This window comes from Hylobates moloch, unplaced genomic scaffold (genome assembly GCF_009828535.3).
Source record: "Hylobates moloch isolate HMO894 unplaced genomic scaffold, HMol_V3 SCAFFOLD_10, whole genome shotgun sequence".
Classification (NCBI taxonomy): domain Eukaryota; kingdom Metazoa; phylum Chordata; class Mammalia; order Primates; family Hylobatidae; genus Hylobates; species Hylobates moloch.
Genome location: NW_026652285.1, coordinates 23,845,999 through 23,866,164, shown reverse-complemented (window position 1 = coordinate 23,866,164; position 20,166 = coordinate 23,845,999). Strand labels below are relative to the sequence as shown.

Below are 20,166 nucleotides of genomic sequence, written 5' to 3'. Positions count from 1 at the left end.
GCTTGCAGTGAGCCGAGATCGCGCCACTGCACTCCAGCCTGGCCAAGAGCGAGACTCGGTCAAAAAAAAAAAAAAAGGCTAGCTACCTGTACTTCCCCCCAGCCCAGGACTTGGGGTATAGTTATATTGACATCTGATGGCATATTACCTTGGGAAACTTACTTGCCAAACACAAAAGGAAGCCATAAAGGATACTAGATGCTCATATGAATAAGCAGCATCTCACTACTTTTCTGTCCCTGACACTTCCAATCTAAGGGATGGCATGATATCCTGGTGATCTATGTGGTTAAAAAAGATAACTGATGGGGAATGCAGACACATTTATGGCCTCATAGGGGCTCCTCATCTCTCTGGGCTTCTTTTCTGTTTCACAACTTGGGCTGACCTGAGTTGTGACCGTGACCCTGTGGGGGAATTACGGAGTCCTCCTTCCCTCCCTCCCAAATCAAGACTCATGCAAAACATTGGCAAGGGAGCCAAGTTTATAGTCTAAATTTATTATCTCCAAGTCACAATGCTGATCACAAATGGGCACCCTTTAAAACAGTAACAAAAAACACCACCACACATGGAAAAATCCTTGCAACTAAACACAGTGGACCAACAGAGACAACTCTCACAGTGTCTTAAGGTCTAGGAATCTGGGCATGCTGCCCACAGGCTTGAGGAGACATCTTCAGGTTTAAGGCAAAGGGAACAGCCTACAAAAGGCACAACCACCAGCTACCCCTGGAAGAATCTCTTAGTTATTTCCTCCTTGGGGGTTACAGATTAAGTGCCTCTCCCCCTCTCCATCCCACACCTGTGACTCAGAGTGATTAGGCCAGCTGCTAGATGGAAGGAATAAAAACAGTGACATTACCAGGGAGAGACACAGCCACCACCTTCGCCCTCAGGTTCTGTAGAAGGACAGGGACAGTGGCCAGGTTACCCCTGGCAGACATAAGTACTGCAGTAACAGGAATCTCTTCCACAGAGGCAGCAGAGAAGTGGTTTAGTGCCATGGATAGGGAGGAAAGATAGGAGCCCTTGCCCAGAAGGTGACTGGCTTCCTTAGGCCTTAAGCCCAGGAGTTTTTATCTTCTGTTTGCAAGGACAAAAATAGAATTCAGGGAAAATAAGGTAGTAACATCTAAAACACTTGTAGCAGGAAAGATGTGGAGAAGAGCAATTGCAAAGGACAAGGTAGACTGCTTGCTGGATAATATTTGCCTTTAAAGAGATGCATTGGTCCACAGCAACTGGAAAGGGGGTGTAGCAAGAAGAATGGAAAGAAGAGAAGCAAGGCCCTCTAATTCCACTTACCTCAAAAGACTGAGCCCTGAGGACTATGTGAATACACACCCCTAAAGGCAAAGGCTCTCACTCCACCATCCCTTTCTCACAAAAGCATCTGGTTTGCCATCTCTCCCCACAGTAGGGTATTTGCCCTCAGCAGAGAACAGAAGCCCATCATAGTACAGGTATTGATGGATGCTCAGACTCCTAAAAACCTAAGTCAAAGAGAAGGGCTCCTACCCACCTACTCTGAGCTTTTCTGCACAATGGGACCCTCTGTGCAGACAGCCATGCTTCCACAGGGTTAGAGTTAAGGGAATACAAGTATACAAGAGGATAACAAATGCCAACTAAAAGTGAAAGGCCAGGTCTTTTTAGACTTGGTGGGGAAGGCTGGCTGATATATTCTCCATTATTTGGGATGCAGGGAAGAGTCAAAAGGGAATCCAGAGAGGCTAGAAAACCAGAAGAATGGACTTGTTTCATTTAAAGGCAGGGAGAGAGAGAGAGCAAGAAACAGAGACGAAGAAAAAAATTAAAATAATATTAAGGATAAGAAGCCAGGCTTTAAAAATGAACATCTTAGAAAACAAAACAAACAGGAAGGAGCTTCCTTGGGAACAGAAGACACCTCAATTTCCCAGAAGAAGTGAAGAACAGCAGAAGACACGGGCTTCTGGATCTAGACTCAGAAGCTTGGGGCTGTCTGGCTCTCTCTGCTCCCCCGAACACAGCCAACTCAAGTGAAGAGTGAAGATGGGACGAGGTCCACTTGTTTCTCCCTCTCTCCAGAGCCTGTCCTCAGAGGAAGGCAGAGGGTCCTCCTCTTTCAGCTGTTTGCTGGTAGGAGCCACACCCTATATCTTTGAAGCCCTTCTGGTAGTAGATAGCCAGCTGTATTTCTCTTCTGAGTTCTCACCTCTGCTGTTCTGACACGGGTTGGAAAAAGGGAAGAACCACCAAAGTGTTAGTGGGCCTTCTGGGCATTTACAAGCTGTTTTCAAAAAGCCACATTTCTAAATAATGTGTTTTAAGTAATGTCCTTAAACAAAAGCAACAAAACCCCCAGTCTTTCTCCTCTATGATCTTTCGAACTGTTTTTTTCTGCTGGTAACATCCCAAATTTAGATTTCCCTTTTCCTCGACTGCCTTCCTGTATTTTTTCCTTGTAGCTTCCCAATTGAAAATTGTCATGTTAACAATCGTTTCTACTTCAACCTTGCCCGATACACTTGCCAAACAAACTAGCAAATTTCAGGACTCCTTTAAGCCTCCTGAGATATCCCATGATTATTATAACTTAAAGCATTAATTAGAGGCCGGATGGGGTGGCTCATGCCTGTAATCCCAACACTTTGGAAGGCCAAGGCAGGTGGATCACCTGAGGTCAGGAGTTCAAGACCACCTTGGCCAATATGGTGAAACCCTATTCCCACTAAAAATACAAAAATTAGCCAGGTGTGGTGGTGCGTGCCTGTAATCCTAGCTACTTAGGAGGCTGAGGCAAGAGAATCACTTGAACTCAGGAGATGGAGGTTTCAGTGAGCCGAGATTGTGCCACTGCACTCCAGCCTGGGTAACAGACTGAGACTCCGTCTCAAAAAAAAAAATAATAATAATAATAATTAGGTGATTTTTGTTTGTTAAGCAAGTGTGAGCATTCACAGTAAGTTGTGCACTTACTTTTATATGATGTTAAGATTTAAAATATTCAGAAACTCGTATTAACTGGAACCCCTGCTTACAACCTGAAATAATAAAGTTAGAATTTATTATCAGGTCATAACAAAAAGACTGCTTTCCAGAGAAACACACCCAGAAAATGAGGGAAATCCTCTGGGGAGAAGGAAAGCCCACTGACGGAGCATGTGCATTAAGTATAGGAAGGAACTCTCATACCTCAGGTGGAGGGGGCTTGATGGTGACTGGCTGGGGAGTCCTCCGGGGTGGGGAGGGCTTTGGTTGCACCTGCTGCTGGGCGGGGTTATAGTAGGTCACTCCTCCATATACCTGTGATGGGGCCTGGGACCCCACAAGCCAGGAGAAGAAAAAGTTAGGAATGAATTCATCCAACCTGTGACGAACAGGAAATATTATTCAGCCACAATTGGGGAATTTATAATTTTAAAAATATCTAATCTGCCCATCCTTCAAAATAAAGTGACTATTCATTTTTGCCTTAATTCGTCATTATTATGCTCTGGTTTTTATTTCTTCAAAGTACTGCCCAGCTTTCTCTAATTCCTACCATCAGCTGACAAATGGAAAAGGCTGAGTTCAGTAGCAACACTACAGATACTTATTATGTCAACGTGGTGGAAGTTAAGCAGGACAGAGGTAGGGGTGATAAGGAGTAGAATACAGCTTCTTTATGCAATAAAGTAAAAAGCAGGTATTGCCACCTATGATGTACCACAACACAGGAAAGAAACACCATTAAAGAAACTGAACACTGGGTGCGGTGGCTTATGCCTGTAATCCCAGCACTTTCAGAGGCCAAGGCAGGTGGATAGGTTGAGGTCAGGAGTTTGAGACCAGCTTGGCCAACATGGTGAACCCCATCTCTACTAGAAATACAAAAACTAGCCGGGCGTGGTGGCAGGCGCTGTAATCCCAGCTACTTGGGAGGCTGAGGCAGGAGAATCGCTTGAACCCAAGAGGTGGAGGTTACAGTGAACCAAGATCACGCCACTGCACTCCAAGCCTGGGCAACAGAGAAAAAAACTGAAAAGAATAAAGATGATGGGCATTACATAAGCCGCATTTCCAGCTCCTGACCACTAAGAGGCGTCTTGGTGTCACAAACAAATCAGTGGCACTGAAATGTTCTCTCAAATTCCTTTAGCATTCTCCCCATACCACATTCCTGTCTGAATTAAAGAATGTGTATCTAGAAAAACATGATCAGTAGCCATCTCACCTGTGTATTAGGATATAGATGCGGCGGTGGGGGAGGCAGTGGCCCTGGAGCATAAGGGTAACTGGGATTACCAAAGTTCATGACGCCTGGAGCAGAAAAGTAAGTAGGAGCAAGCAACTGCTGAGGTGGTGGCTGTCCTGGAGACATGGACACTGGTGGGGGATAGAGGCCTGGATTGGGCAGAGGAGCTGGTGTCTGGTGGGGATGTAAACCTGGATAAGGAGAAGAAAAAAACTGAAAAATAAAGTAACATCATTTTCACAGGATGGCCTGGCTGGACTGCTCAGTATAATCAGGCTCAGAATGGAAGTCCTCAGGATGGACACAAGAGGAATTTGTTGCCCAAGCAGCCAGGATGGCCAGACTCCCAGGCTAGCAGCACAAAGCTCAGGAGGATGGGTTTTGTGGCGCTCCCAACATATATCCTCAGGTACTGGAAGCATATAAGCAGAGACACAAAGCTTACCTGGGTGGGGAAGGTGCATTTCTGGCTGCACAAGCATGCCCTGTGGAGGCAGCGGGGCAGAGCTGTCACCATGGGTATAGATTGGTCCCTGGAACTGCACTGTAAGATATCACATTGGGACTCTCATAAACCCTTACTCTTCACATCACATGGACAAGTCTCCTTGTTCCCCAAGCCCTTTAAAAGATGTTCTCAATATTCCATGCGAAGAAAACAGCAACCAGACAATGTTTGATAACCACTATAAGAGGTCAGAAGAGAAATTCAGGAGCCAGGAGCCTGGTATCTTACTTCACTTCACCCTGCCAAGAAAAGTACCCCAACAGTAAGAAAAAACTCACGTGGATCATAGTAATGTCCCTCCATGATACTGATATGCACTGGAGGGGCGGGGGGCTCTGGCACAGGTCTTTGCCGCTGGGATGAATAGCGTTTGGCTCGACCACTCTGGACACCCTGAGACAAAGAAAGAGGCCTAAACGATAAGAATTCTAGAGGGCTCTCATATTAAGTCCTACCTTCCTTTAGGTGTTGAAAAACACTTGGTACATTGCAGGTGTTTAATGGGTATTTGCAAAGTGAGCTGAAAAATAATGAAAGATATCAAGATTTGAACCTAAACCTTCTACCTTACATTTCTGAGATCCAAATTAAAAGAAACATGGATAATCAATGGAAAAACTGACTTTATCTTGGCTGGGCGTGGTGGTTCATGCCTGTAATCCCAACACTTTGGGAGGCCAAGGTGGGTGGATCACAAGGTTAGGGGAGTCAGGACCAGCCTGGCCAACATGGTGAAACCCTGTCTTTACTAAAAACACAAAAATTAGCTGGGCATGATGGCACGTGCCTGTAATGCCAGCTACTCGGGAGGCTGAGGCAGAATTGCTTGAACTGGGACCCGGGAGGCAGAACTTGCAGTGAGCCGCGATCCTGTCACTGCACTCTAGCCTGAGCAACGCAGCGAGACTCTGTCTCAAAAAAAAAAAAAAAAAAAAAAAAAAAAAAAAAAAAAAAAAAAAAAACACCTTATCTTGGTTTAAACAATGAACAAGCTGTGTAACAGGCAGCTCCCTCCCCCATCTACCCCTTTCCCCTGCTGTACCATTTCTTCCATCCGGTTAAACTGAGGTGGAGGTCCTGCTCCCATGTGTATATGGTTGGGCATACCTGTAATACACCAAAAAAGTCACTTCTGCAGATCAGACATATGTGAGTGAGACTCAAAGATACTATCAAGAAACAAGTTTAAGTGTCAACATAAGGAATGCCTTTTTTCTTTTAACTAATAAAATTCTCTATAAACTATCTCTGCCTTTCTGTCAACACCAGCATTTAGAAATTTGTCCCCACTGTCTGCCATCTTAATATAGCAACAAAGCCCTTGAACATGAAAAATAAAATGACTTCAGTGAAGAAAATCAAGTTCAAATTTTTCCTATCAAATTGTTCCCTGCTTAGAATCCCTGGGAGATTATAATTAGCACATTACATTATCCAACATATTGAAAAATCTCAGCCCAAGAGTTTCTGAGCAACAGCTGGACAAGGGAGGGATGCTTTGTAAATCTACTTGATTATATCCCATTCACAGGGGTCTGGGTTGGAAGTTTGAGAGGAGATTCTCCTCTGGCTAAAATGACTCAAGACAAAAAGGAATGTTCTAGAGATTGTCCTCCAATAGTAAGAAGGGTGCTGCAACTCCAAATGAGGAGTTCCAATATTTAAGTTAGATTTCAGACTAAGGGAAGACCCTTCGATCTATCTGGTTGGAGAAAGACAAACCAGAATAGGCAAAATGGGTAATAGGCAGGTCTTACTCTCTAAAACTATGCTGCCCAATATGACATCCACTAACCAAATGTGGACACTTAAGTTTCAATTAACTAAAAGTTCAATTCCGGCTGGATGCAGTGGCTCATGCTTATAATCCCAGCACTCTGGGTGGCAGAGGTAGGACTGCTTGCGCCCAGGAGTTCAAGACCAGCCTGGAAAACACAGTGAGAGCCTCGTCTTTTCAAAAAATAAAAAAAAAATCAGCCAGGTGTAATGATGCGTGCTTGTGATCCTAGCTACTGAGGAGGCTGAGATGGGAGGATTGCTTGAGCCCTGGAGGCAGAGGCTGCAATGAGCCAAGGTCACGCTACTGCACTCCAGACTCCAGCCTGGGTGACAAAGTGGGACCCATCTTAAAAAAAAAAAAAAAAAACTATATCTATATAAACAATAACAACAACAACAAAAACACAAAAGTACAATCATTACATAAAGTTCTATTGGGCAATCTGTCTCTAGAAGATTAAGGCAATAAGGGAGGCTTGCCTTTCAAAGATATTAGAGAAGATCTTGATCAAAATTCAACTGAATAAATTTCTGCCTTCAAATATTTAACCATTAGCTCAAATAATAACGTTGTCTTCTACCTTTTGTGGAAAAGGATCCTGTACTCAGGAGGCTCAATGATGACTGGGCAGGTGCAGTGTCTTCCACCTGTAATCCCAGCATTTTAGGAGGATCACTTGAGCCCAGGAGTTCAAGATCAGCCTAGGCAACACAGCAAGACCTGTCACTACAAAAAACTGTTTAAAAATCAGCTGGGGCCGGGCACAGTGGCTCGCACCTGTAATCCCAGCACTTTGGGAGGCCAAGGTGGGTGGATCACTTAAGGTCAGGAGTTTGAGACCATACTGGCCAACATAATGAAACCCCATCTCTATGAAAAATACAAAAATTAGTCAGGTGTGGGCCAGGCACAGTGGCTCACGCCTGTAATTCCAGCACTTTGGGAGGCCAAGGTGGGCGGATCACGATGTCAGGAGATCAAGACCATCCTGGCTAACACGGCGAAACCCTGTTTCTACTAAAAATACAAAAAAAAAATTAGCTGGGCGTGGTGGTGGGCACCTGTAGTCCCAGCTACTCAGGAGGCTGAGGCAGGAGAATGGCATGAACCCAGGAGGCGGAGCTTGCAGTGAGTTGAGATCACACCACTGCACTCCAGCCTGGGCAACAGAGCGAGACTCTGTCTCAAAAAAAAAAAAAAAAAAATTAGCCAGGTGTGGCGGTGAGAGCCTGTAATCTCAGTTACTCAGGAGGCTGAGGCAGGAGAACTGTTTGAGCCCTAGAGGCAGAGGTTGTAGTGAGCCGAGATCATGCCACTGCACTCCAGCCTGGGCGACAGAGCAAGACTCCGTCTCAAAAAAAAAAAAGGCCAGGCACGGTGGCTGTGGCTCACGCCTGTAATCCCAGCACTTTGGGAAGCCAAGGTGGGCGGATCTTGAGGTCAAGAGATCGAGACCATCCTGGCCAACATGGTGAAACCCCGTCTCTGCTAAAAATACAAAAATTAGCCCAGCGTGGTGGTGCACACCTATACTCCCAGCTACTTGGGAGGCTGAGGCAGGAGAATCACTTGAACCCGGAGGTGGAGATTACAGTGAGCCGAGATTGCGCCACTGTATCTAGCTTAGGCAACAGAGCAAGACTCCATCTCAAAACAAATAAGTAAATAAATAATACAAAAAAAAAAATTAGCTGGGCATGGTGGTGTGCGCCTGTAACCCCAGCTACTCAGGAGGCTGAGGCAGGAGAATCACTTGAACCTGGGAGGCGAAGGTTGCAGTGAGTCAAAATCACACCACTGCACTCCAGCCTGGGCGAAAGAGTGAGACTCTGTCTCAAAAAAAAAAAGAAAAAGTAGACATCTGTCAGACACCACATTCCCGAGACAGAAGTCCCATGCCCCTAAACCTGATGATGCAAAGGGGAAAAAGCTAGCCACCAATCCTATGATACCTACCTCGAAGTTCCCGTGGTTGCAGGAAAGAAGGCTGCCCCGGACTCCAATTCTGTTCTGCTATATTTAGTTGTGCCACATCTTGCTCAAGTCCACTTGTAGTAGATTCCACTGGAGCTTCCCAGTTCCCAGTCTTAGTAGGTGGAGTTGGGGTGGTTTCTGGGACTGGAGGTGCTGGAATCAGTCCTTCAGGAGGAGGGGGCACCTCCTCTGCAAGCTTGACTGCATCTCCAACTTTGGTTCGGGTTCTTCTTGCCCGGGAATAGGATTTCTTCTCAATGGGCCTGTCAGGGGGTGGTGGTGCAGTATCAGGAGCAGCAGCTGGTGTCTCTGAGGCTGCCTCTTCCTTCTCAGGACTGCCAAGCACTGGAGCATCTGCTTCTGGAGATGGATCCCTCACAGGAGTCTGCTCTAGGCGCCGTGACCGGTAACTAATCTCATGCTTAACAGTCTCACCAGACCGGCCACCATGTTGCCCACCAGCTTCCACAGGCCTAAAACCAGCACGACCTTCCTTGAAGCCCCCGGATCGAGAATAATTCCTGGGTGCAGACATTCGGCCAGTACCTGCAGCATTCCTGTTAATAAATGTCCTTGGTGGTAGGGTGCCCCCAAGACCCTGGTGGCGATGAGACTTGTTTAGCCGCTCACCGTTCCAGTTTGGATCTCTTTGTGGAGAACTCCCATATCTACAAAAAATGGAATGAAGAAACTGTTAAGAAATTAACAAAAGGAGGCTAGGCGCGGTGGCTCAGGCCTGTAATCCCAGCACTTTGGGAGATCGAGACGGGCAGATCACTTGAGGCCAGGAGTTCGAGACCAGCCTGCCAACATAGTGAAACCCCATTTCTACTAAAAATACAAAAATTAGCCGATCGTGATAGTACACGCCTGTAATCCCAGCTACTCAGGAGGCTGAAGCAGGAGAATCACTTGAACCCGAGAGGTGGAGGTTGCAGTGAGCCGAGAACATGCCATTGCAACTCCAGCCTAGGCAACACAGTGAGACTCTGTCTTAAATAAATAAATAAATAAAAAGAAAAGAGAGTTCTTTCTAAAACATATCAATAGTCTACACTCTATTTTTTTTTTTCCTTTTTTTCTTTTTTTTTTTGGAGACAGGGTCTCACTATGTTCCCCAGGCTGGTCTTGAACTCCTGGCCTCAAGCAATCCTCCTGCCTCAGCCTCCCAAAGTGCTGGGATTCCAGGTGTAAGCCACCGTAAGCCGCCATGCCCAGCCCAGTCTATGTTCTAAAATGTCCTCACCGGGGTTTCCGGATTCTTCGGGGTTTGATGTCATCAGGATTGTGAGCTGAGCGAATGTCATAACCATAAAAAGCAATGAGCTCCTGTCGGGACTTTGGGGCCTGCTCATCTTCCCGGAACTTGTCATGCTCCCAGCGACCCTCATCCTTCCACAGCTTTCGCTGACGCCCCTTGGGTCTGGATAATATGAAAGAAAAGTGTCTTGGGTCAGCAGAATTCTCCAAGTAGAGATGTTCTTGAACAAAACGGGTCAGGCAGGCAGGGGGACAACAGGAACTTTACGTAGTCTCCTCATTATCCCAAAGAGATTATAAAACACAGGCCTCCCCAAAGCAAGCGTGAATCACAGAACCTCAGGGCCTGCTGGGCTCAAATACAGCAGACATAGAAATGAGAAAAATACTTCGTTTCATGCCATTCAGTACCTTTGAAACATCTCCTTTCTCCTAAAAGGCAGCCTATGCAAGTATTTCACTTCTCAGAAGCCTTACGCCTCAGATTAAGAAAAGCAAAAGTATAATAATTAAGAGAAGACGAGTTCTGGAAACAAACTGCCCTAGGTCTGTATCTTAGCTGCCTCACCAAGAGTTACCAAATATTCTAAGCCTACTTTCCTCATTTGTATGATAAGATAATCATAATACTTATCTTAAAATGCTATAATAAATGAAATACAGGCAAAGCAAAGTACCTGGCCTACATGTCTAAAATACATGTTAGACAGCAGCAGCAGCAAGTGGCTTTTACCTGACTTCCTCCTCCTGAGTTTGCCCTCGAAGATCATGCTCAAAGAAGAGCCCTTTCCGAGGTATGTATGCTGGATTCTTCCGATCTTCATCATCATCCAAATGCTTAGGGCCCTTTTTACCCACTTTGTTCTCCACAGGCTCTGTGCTCTCCTAGAGGACAGATAAAGGGATCCTTACTCTTCCAAGCCTCAAGAATCCCTATTCCAGCCTCTAAAATGGAGGACTGTGGAATGTACTGACCTGTCCGTCCCCACTTTGCCTCTCTCCAGTCACAGTGCTTTTGGTGTCAGGCTTTTCTTCTCCCTTCTCTTCTTTTGTTGAAGAATTAACAGCATCATTAGCTTCTGATTTCAGCTCTACTTTGGAGTTTTCCTCTTCACTGTATTCACCTTCTTCACCCTGAAAAAAGTTTCCCTGTCAGATGCAGGTAAGATCTGAACAGTGCATTTTAATTCCCACCCCTGCCCCCAACCCCAAAACGGAGTCTCTGTCACCCAGTCTGGAATGCAGTGGCGCAATCTCGGCTCACTGTAACCTTTGCCTCCAGGGGTCAAGCAATTCTCCTGCCTCAGCCTCCTAAGTAGCTGGGATTATAGGCGCCCACCACCACGCCTGGCTAATTTTTGTATGTTTAGTAGAGACCAGGTTTCACCATGTTGGCCAGGCTGGTTTTGAACTCCTGACTTCGTGATCTGCCCGCCTTGGCCTCCCAAAGTGCTGGGTTTATAGGCGTGAGCCACTGTGCCTGGCTGCATTTCAATTTTCTACTCTTTAGGAATACACTTATCGATAAATTTTTAGTACAACACAGAACTGAAAAGCAAACAAATCGATATTCTTACCCATATTTCTACAAGATAAAGATACTATTTTGGCCAGGCACAGTGGCTCACGCCTGTAATCCCAACACTTTGGGAGGCCGAGGCAGGTAGATCACCTGCGGTCAGGAGTGCGAGACCAACCTGGCCAGCATGGCAAAACCCCATCTCTACTAGAAATACAAGAATTAGCTGCACGTGGTGGCAGGCACCTGTAATCCCAGCTACTCGGGAGGCTGAGGCAGGAAGATCGTTTGAACCAGGGAGGCAGAGGTTGCAGTCAGCAGAGACTGCGCCACTGCACTTCAGCCTGGGCGACAGAGCAAGGCTCGGTCGCAAAAAATGGTAATAATTTTTTAAAAAGACGCTATTTTAAAAATATCACATTAAAAAAAAATACACACGGCCGGGCACGGTGGCTCACGCTTGTAATCCCAGCACTTTGGGAGGCCGAGGCGGGCGGATCACGAGGTCAGGAGATCGAGACCACGGTGAAACCCCGTCTCTACTAAAAAAAACACAAAAAAATTAGCCGGGCGTGGTGGCGGGCGCCTGTAGTCCCAGCTACTCGGAGAGGCTGAGGCAGGAGAATGGCGTGAACCCGGGAAGCGGAGCTTGCAGTGAGCCGAGATTGCGCCACTGCACTCCAGCCTGGGCGACAGAGCGAGACTCCGTCTCAAAAAAAAAAAAAAAATACACACATACATACATCTATATCCACATAGGTTTTCCTGGAACACATGCAAGAATTATTCAAAGTGGCAGGCTGGGCGCAGTGGCTTACACCTGTAATCCCAGCACTCTGGGAGGCCGAGGCAGGCGGATCACTTGAGGTTAGGAGTTCGAGACCAGCCTGGCCAACACGGTGAAACCCTGTCTCTACTAAAAATACAAAAATTAGCCAGGAGGAGGAGGTTGCAGTGAGCCAAGATTGTGCCACTGCACTCCAGCCTGGGTGACAAGAGCAAAACTCCATCTCAAAAAAAAAAAACAAAAAAACCCACAAAAAACAGCAGCAGCCTCTAATGGGCCCAGAGGATAAGAATGGAAGGGAGACTTACTATACAATACCTAACATATAAGAGGAGCTTAATCTTCCTTGATAATTTCTCTCTCCATGAATTATCTTTTTTTTTTTTCTGTTTTGAGACAGGGTCTTGCTCTGTTGCCCAGGAGTGCAGTGGCACAACCATGGCTTACTGCAATCTCAATCTCCTGGGCTCAAGTGATCCTCCCACCTCAGCCTCCCAAGTAGCTGCGACTACAGGCACATGCCACCACACCTGGCTGATTTTTTTTTATTTTTAGTAGAGATGAGGTCTCGCTATGTTGCCTAGGCAGTTCTCGAACTCCTGAGCTCAAGCAATCCTCCTCCCTTGGCCTCCCAAAGGGCTGGGATTACAGGCATGAACACTGTACCTGGCCCATGAATTGTCTCTTAAACATGCAGTGCCTAATAACTATACTTTGACGTAAGTTGTGAACTCTGCCATCTCAAAATGACTTAGAGCAGAAATTCCCAACCTTTTTGATTATGTGGACCCCTTTTTAGGATCTAAAAATTTTCATGGATCCCCATGAGATATTCACTGAGAAACCATACAATGACAAACAACTGCTAGGCTGGATGTAGTGGTTCACACCTGTAATCCCAACACTCTGGGAGGCCGAGGTAGGTGGATCACTCGAGGTCAGGAGTTTGAGACCAGCCTGGCCAACATGGTGAAACCCTGTCTCTACTAAAAATACAAAAATCAGCCAGACATGGTGGCATGAATCTGTAATCCCAGCTATTTGGGAGGCTGAGGCAAGAGAATTGCTTAAACCCAGGAGGTGGAGGTTGCAGTGAGCCAAGATTGCACCACTGATACCAGCCTGGGCGAAAGAGTGAGACCCTGTCAAAAAAAAAAAAAAAAAAACCCCAACAAACTGATGCGTGTGTGCCTGTAGTCCCAGATACTCAGGAGGCTGAGGCAGGAGAATCACTTTAACCTGGGAGGCAGAGGTTGCAGTGAACTGAGATTGCACCACTGCACTCCAGCCTGGGCAACAGAGACTGTCTCAAAAACAAACAAAAAAACAACAAACTGTTATACATTCAGTAACACTTTAAGTTTACATTTTATTAATTTATATATATTCAAAAATAGTAGTACATAAGGGGGGAGATGTATATTTTAGTCTATAGATAATGAGAACTGAATGAGTAGATGTGCAAACTCTTTTTTGAGACAGGGTCTCACTCTGTCGCCCAGGCTGGAGTGCAGTGGCGTGATCTCAACTGACTGTAGCCTTGACTTCCTGGGCTCAAGTAATCCTCCCACCTCAGCCCCCACAAGTAGCTGGGACTACAGATGTACACCACTATGCCCAACTAATTTTTGTATTTTTTGTAGAGACAGAGTTTCACCACATTACCCAGGCTGGTCTGAAACTTCTGAGCTCAAGCGAACCTCCTGCCTCAGCCTCCCAGTGCTAGGATTACAGGCATGAGCCACTGTGCCCAACCAGATGTGCAAACTCTTGATAATGACTCCATGATTTCCCAATGCACTTATCCTCAAGTTGGAAAATAGTAGTTTACTTTTTTTATGCCTATGAGTACTAGTTTTCTGCAGCAGAAAATTCCTGCAGCCAGAAACTATCCAGAATCACATAATTACAAAAATTTGACCTAAAAAACCTTAAACGACAACTTGTACAACCATCGCATTTCAGAAATGAAAAAAATTAGTCCAAGTGCTCTCTCTCTTTTTCCTTTTTACGATCTTCTTCCCTCTTTTACCACATCAAGATTGGCTAACACTGTTCATGACAGAGAAAGTGCTGGGTCTCCACACAAAGGATCATTAGGCCATCAGAAAGGGCCAGGAAATGGACGTGTGGCTAGTTCTAGGTAGGAAAAGGCAGCAGCTAAGGCTCATGATAAGGGAACTGGCTTCAGAATAGGGTTACTCTCCTCTTCTTGTCCTCCCCAGATTTGGACCTAAGGAGGCAGAGCTATGGCTAGGGAGGCCTACGAGAACACAGAGAAATGGGTTCAAGGAAAGGTGGTCTAGTCCTCATTGGTGGGTTACATCTGAAACCTGGTAGATGTATGTACACTGGTCTCTCACTCTCCTACTGGGTCTGATACTTGACCTGAACCAGACTGCCCTGTCACTCAAGACCCAGGCTGGCCCCAGTAATCTGGTCAAAGAGGCTCAATGTGAGATTCCTGAATTCCTGATTGAGAAACTCTCAAACTCTAAGTTTCTGCCATCTCTTCAAATAGAGCTGAGTCAGCCTGATTGGCCCAGACAAGCCAATTAATCCCTCTTCCTCATTTTTCCCTGCTCAGCATCTGGGTGTAGCTGACCCTGGAACAAGGGGTTTGAACTACTCAGGTCCACTTCTACGCAATTTTTTTTCAACAGAAGTTACAGCAAGTATGCCTGCCTCTCCTTCCACTGCCTCTGTCACCCAAGGCAGCAAGATCAACCCCTCCTCTTCTGAAGTCTATTCAACGCAAAGATGAAGACCTTTATGATGATCCACTTCCACTGAATAGTATGTTTCCTTAATAGTGAATGATTTCTTAATAACATTTTCTTTTCTCTAGCTTCATTGTAAGAGTACAGTACATAATACACATAAAATACAAAATACATATTCACTGACTGTTTATGTTATTGGTAAGGCTTCCAGTTGATTTAGTAGTTAAGTTTTGGGGGAGTCAAAAGTTATACTTGGAATTCTTACTGCACAGGAATAGGTGTCCTTTATATTTTATTTATTATTTATTTATTTTGGAGACAGAGTCTCACTCTGTCGCCCAGGCTGGAGTGCAATGGCGCGATCTCAGCTCACTGCAACCTCCACCTCCTGGGTTCAAGCAATTCTTATGCCTCAGCCTCCTGAGTAGCAGGGACTACAGGCGTGTGCCACCATTCCCGGCTAATTTTTGTACTTTTAGTAGAGATAGGGTTTTACCATGTTGCCCAGGCTGGTCTCAAAGTCCTGAGCTCAGGCAAGCCGCCCACCTCGGCCTCCTGAGGTGCTGGGATTACAGGCATGAGCCACCACGCCCAGCCCCCTTTTTTTTATTTTTTATTTTTATTTCTTGAGACGGAGTCTCGCTCTGTCGTCCAGGCTGGAGTGTAGTGGTGCGATCTCAGCTCACTGCAAACTCCGCCTCTCAGGTTCAAGCCATTCTCCTGCCTCAGCCTCCTGAGTAGCCAGGACTACAGGCACCCACCACCACACCCGGCTAATTTTTTGTATTTTTAGTAGAGACGAGGTTTCACCGTGTTAGCCAGGATGGTCTCGATCTCCTGACCTTGTGATCCACCCGCCTCGGCCTCCCAAAGTGCTGGGATTACAGGCGTGAGCCACCGCGCCTGGCCAACCCCCCCCCCTTTTTTTTTAACAGACGGGGTCTCACTGTATCACTCAGGGTAGAGTGTAGTGGTGTGATCATGGCTTGCTGCAGCCTCAAACTCCTGGGCTCGAGTCATCCTCCTGCCTCAGCCTCCTGAGTAGCTGGGACTGCAGGCACATGCCATCATGCCTAGCTAATTTTTGTCCTTTTTTTGTAGAGACAGGGTCTTGCTTTGTTGTCCAGGCTAGTCTCAAACTCTTGGACTCAAGTGATCCTCCTCCCTTGGCCCACTAAAGTGCTTGGATTAGAAGCATGAGTGACTGTACCCAGACAGGATAGGCACTCTTAACTCCCATGTTGTTCAAAGGTCAACTATTTTATTTTTTTATTTTTTTTTTATTGAAACGGAGTCTCACTCTGTCGCCCCAGCTGGAGTGCAGTGGCTCCATCTCGGCTTACTGCAAGCTCCGCCTCCCGGGTTCATGCCATTCTCCTGCCTCAGCCTCCCAAGTAGCTGGGACTACAGGTGCCCGCCACCACACCCGGCTAATTTTTTTTTTGTATTTTTAGCAGAGATGGGGTTTCATTGTGTTAGCTAGGATGGTCTTGATCTCCTGACCTCGTGATCCGCCTGTCTCGGCCTCCCAAAATGCTGAGATTACAGGCATGAGCCACCGCGCCCGGCCGTTCAAAGGTCAACTATTTTGGCCTTGAGTGTTTTGGGTTAGGACTCTCAGAAAGGTAACAGAATAGAGGGAGACTGTTTGACTATACCCACACTATCAGAATCAAGCCTTTACCTATAGCTTTTTAACAACCGAGCACCATTGATTCTTCCCATTTCCCTTATGACATGAAGTTTTTCCTCCTCAAGACTAGGATGGGTAGGTGGCAATCACTCAGTTCTTTCCTTGATCCTATGTTCCTTGAAGATTTTCAAGCAGAAATTACAAACTTGGTGTATGTGACTTTAATTCTCCATCTCCCTACACACACGTACTGACTTAATTCAAATACCTTTAAATAGTATTATCACATGATTAATAAGGAAACCTTGTTTTATGCTCCACCCTCTGATCTGTGGTAGGATGTCAAATAAGGCAACTTTATTTTAAGTGAAAAACTAATTTTGTTTCCAGGGCAGAACAGACACAAATAGCATAGTGCTGAGGAGGCTCCAAATTAGTCAAAGCTTAGTCTAACTGAAGCCAAGGTGCTACCACACGGTCACACTGCTTTGGCAAAGGGATGTCATCAAAACCTTTTTCCAGAAGAGACAAACTCCCCTACATCACCCACCACTTTTACTTCAGTGTACTCTTTCCAATTCTTACTAGCTCTACCCTGAAGGAACTGCTTCCTTTGAAAACTTCTAATACAGAAATTTTAGCTCATTCTTCTACTTCCCACTTATTTCAGACTAAGAGATGGGGTTGGTATCCTTATTCTCAATGTCTCTTCCAGATCTAACTCCTCAGGCTCATTTTAATAAACCCCGGCTCCTCCGAGGCCACAGGCCTGTCGCTGATGGGAAGACTTTGGCATTGAGGTCAGTCTTCACCTGCACTTCAGCTATCCATTTCCATGGCTGCACTCCAAACCAGTCTTACCTAGAACTGCTACGCTTTATTATAAGTAAAACTGCTCCACTTTCAAAACCTTAAATATAATTAGCTGAGCGTGGTGGCTCATGCTTGTAATCCTAGCCACCTAGGAGGCTGAGGCAGGAGAATCGCTTGAACTCGGGAGACGGAGGTTGCAGTAAGCCAAGATAGCGGCACTGCACTCCAGCCTGGGTGACAGAATGAGACTCCATCTCAAAACAAAACAAAACAAAACAAAATAAAACCTTATGTATAAATACCCCAGTCCTCGACCAAAATCATCACATGCAAAAGAATGAAGCTGGCTGGGCGCGGTGGCTCACGCCTGTAATCCCAGGATTCTGGGAGGCCAAGACGGGTGGACCACGAGGTCAGGAGATCGAGACCATCCTGGCTAACACAGCGCAACCCCGTCTCTACTAAAAATACAAAAAATTAGCTGGGCGTGGTGGTGGGCGCCTGTAGTCCCAGCTACTCGGGAGGCTGAGGCAAGAGAATGGCAAGAACCCGGGAGGCAGAGTTTGCAGTGAGCCTAGATAGCGCCACTGCACTCCAGCCTGGGTGAAAGAGCAAGACTCCATCTCAAAAAAAAAAAAAAAAAAGAATGAAGTTAGACCCTTACTTTACCCCACATATAAAAACTAACTCAAAATGAATCAAAGACCTAAATTTAAGAGTTGAAACTATAAAACTCTTAGAAGAAAACATAGGAGTAAATACTCATGACTCTCAGTTTGGCAAATGATTCTTAGATAACTAACACCAAAAGCATCTGCAACAAAAGGAAAAACATAAACTAGGCTTCATCAAAACTAAAACCTTTGTGCTTGAAAGAACACTATAAAGAAAGTGAACAATCCACAGAAAGGGAACACATATTTGTAAATCATATCTGATAAGGCACTTGCATCTAGAATACAGAATATATAGAGAATTCTTACATCTCAATTTAAAAAAAAAAAAAAAAGCCAAGTGCAGTGGCTCACACCCATAATCCCAGCACTTTGGGAGGCTGAGGTGGGCAGATCACCTGAGGTCAGGAGTTCAAGACCAGCCTGGCTAACATGGCAAAACCTCGTCCCTACTAAAAATACAAAAAATTAGCCGGGCATGGCAGCACACACCTGTAATCCCAGCTACTTGGGGCAAAGATCAAGTGTGGTGGCTGATGCCTACAGTCCCAACTACTGAGGAGGCTGAGACGGGAAGACTGCTTGAGCCCAGGAGTTTGAGACCACTCTGGATAATATAGCAAGACCTTGTCTCTAAAAAAATAAAAATAATTAAAAATAAATTTTTAAAAAATGGCCTAGGTATCTGAAGTCATTTCTCCAAGGAAGATACACAAATGGCCAATGAGCACCAAAAAAAAAAAAAACGCTCAGCATCATTAGTCATCAGGGAAATGCAAATCAGAATGAGAGAACATCTCATACCTAATAGGACATTTAGAATCAAATCGGCTCACTGCAAGCTCTGCCTCCCAGATTCAAGTGATTCTTATGCCTCAGCCTCCTGCGTAGCTGGGATTACAGATGTGTGCCACAGTGCCTGGCTAATTTTTGCATTTTTAGCAGAGACGAGGTTTCGCCATGTTAGCAAGGCTGGTCTCGAACTCCTCATCTCAAGTGATCCGTCTGACTCAGCCTCCCAAAGTGCTGGGATTATAGATGTGAGCCACCGTGCCCGGCCAAAAAAAAAAAAAAAAAAGTTTTAGACAGGTCTATGTTGCCCAAGCTGGTCTCCAACTCCTGGGCCCAAGAAATCCTCCTGCCATAGCCTCCTGAGTAGCTAAGAGTACAGGCATGCACCTGGGTAAATAACACAAGTGCTGTTAAAGATATGGAGAAACTGGAACCCTCATACACTGCTGTTAGTCACGTAAAATGGTGCAGCACCTTGGAAACAGTACGGCGGTTCTAGTTCCTCAAATGATTACAGAGTTACCACATGACTCAGCAATTCCATTCCCAGGTACATAGTCAAAGAGAAGTGAAAACATATGTCCCCACAAAAACGTGTACACTAATGTTTGTAGCAGAATTATTCATAATAATCAAAAGATGGAAATAAGCTATGGAAATAACTTGTGTCTGTTGGGTGAATGGAAAAAGAAAATGTGGAACACACAAACAATGGAATCTAATTCTGCCCTAAAAAAAAAATTTTGACATTTGTGACAACAAATGGATGAACCTAGAGGGAACTATGCTAACTAAAATAAGCTAGACACAGAAAGATAACCACCACATGATCTCAAGTCAAACTCATAGAAACAGAGAGTAGGAAGGGGGTTGTCTGGGGCTTAAGGGTAGGGAAAATGAGATCGTGGTAAAAGGATATAAAATTTCAGTTATTGCCGGGTGCGGTGGCTCACGCTTGTAATCCCAGCACTTTGGGAGGCCGAGGCGGGCGGATCACGAGGTCAGGAGATCGAGACCACGGTGAAACCCCGTCTCTACTAAAAATACAAAAAATTAGCCGGGCGTGATGGCGGGCTCCTGTAGTCCCAGCTACTTGGAGAGGCTGAGGCAGGAGAATAGCGTGAACCCGGGAGGCGGAGCTTGCAGTGAGCCGGGATTGCGCCACTGCACTCCAGCCTGGGCGACAGAGCGACTCCGTCTTAAAAAAAAAAAAAAAAAAAAAATTTCAGTTATTAAGTTCTGGAGACCTAATGTACAGCATGGTAACCATAGTTAATAATAACGTACTGGTTAGGCATGGTGGCTCACATCTGTAATCCCAGCACTTTGGGAGGCCAAGGTAGGCAGATCACGAGGTCAGGAGTTCAAGACCAGCCTGGGCAACATGGTGAAACCCTGTCTCTACTAAAAATAAAAAAATTAGCCGGGTGTGGTGGTGGGCGCCTGTAATCCCAACTACTCAGGAGGCTGAGGCAGAAGAA

The 20,166-nt window shown here is 45.7% G+C and overlaps 1 protein-coding gene across 5 annotated transcripts in view; it reads right to left on the bottom strand.

Annotated features, from left to right (window-relative positions):
• Window positions 1-1,763: 1,763 nt before the first annotated feature.
• Window positions 1,764-20,166, bottom strand: part of CASC3 (CASC3 exon junction complex subunit) — a 30,820-nt gene continuing 12,417 nt past the window's right edge. Inside the window, exons 4-14 of one of the 5 annotated variants that reach the window (XM_032163531.2) lie at window positions 10,720-10,878; window positions 10,478-10,629; window positions 9,731-9,907; window positions 8,467-9,152; window positions 5,773-5,837; window positions 5,009-5,123; window positions 4,668-4,766; window positions 4,202-4,413; window positions 3,181-3,303; window positions 2,965-3,029; window positions 1,764-2,210 (exon numbers count right to left, since the gene is read on the bottom strand). In XM_032163531.2, coding sequence (XP_032019422.1) covers window positions 3,006-3,029; window positions 3,181-3,303; window positions 4,202-4,413; window positions 4,668-4,766; window positions 5,009-5,123; window positions 5,773-5,837; window positions 8,467-9,152; window positions 9,731-9,907; window positions 10,478-10,629; window positions 10,720-10,878 — 1,812 coding nt within the window. In that variant the 3' untranslated portion in view covers window positions 1,764-2,210; window positions 2,965-3,005. The remainder of the gene's footprint in view (window positions 2,211-2,964; window positions 3,030-3,180; window positions 3,304-4,201; window positions 4,414-4,667; window positions 4,767-5,008; window positions 5,124-5,772; window positions 5,838-8,466; window positions 9,153-9,730; window positions 9,908-10,477; window positions 10,630-10,719; window positions 10,879-20,166) is intronic. The other 4 variants (XM_032163532.2, XM_032163530.2, XM_032163533.2 and 1 more) reach the window with 4 other exon arrangements.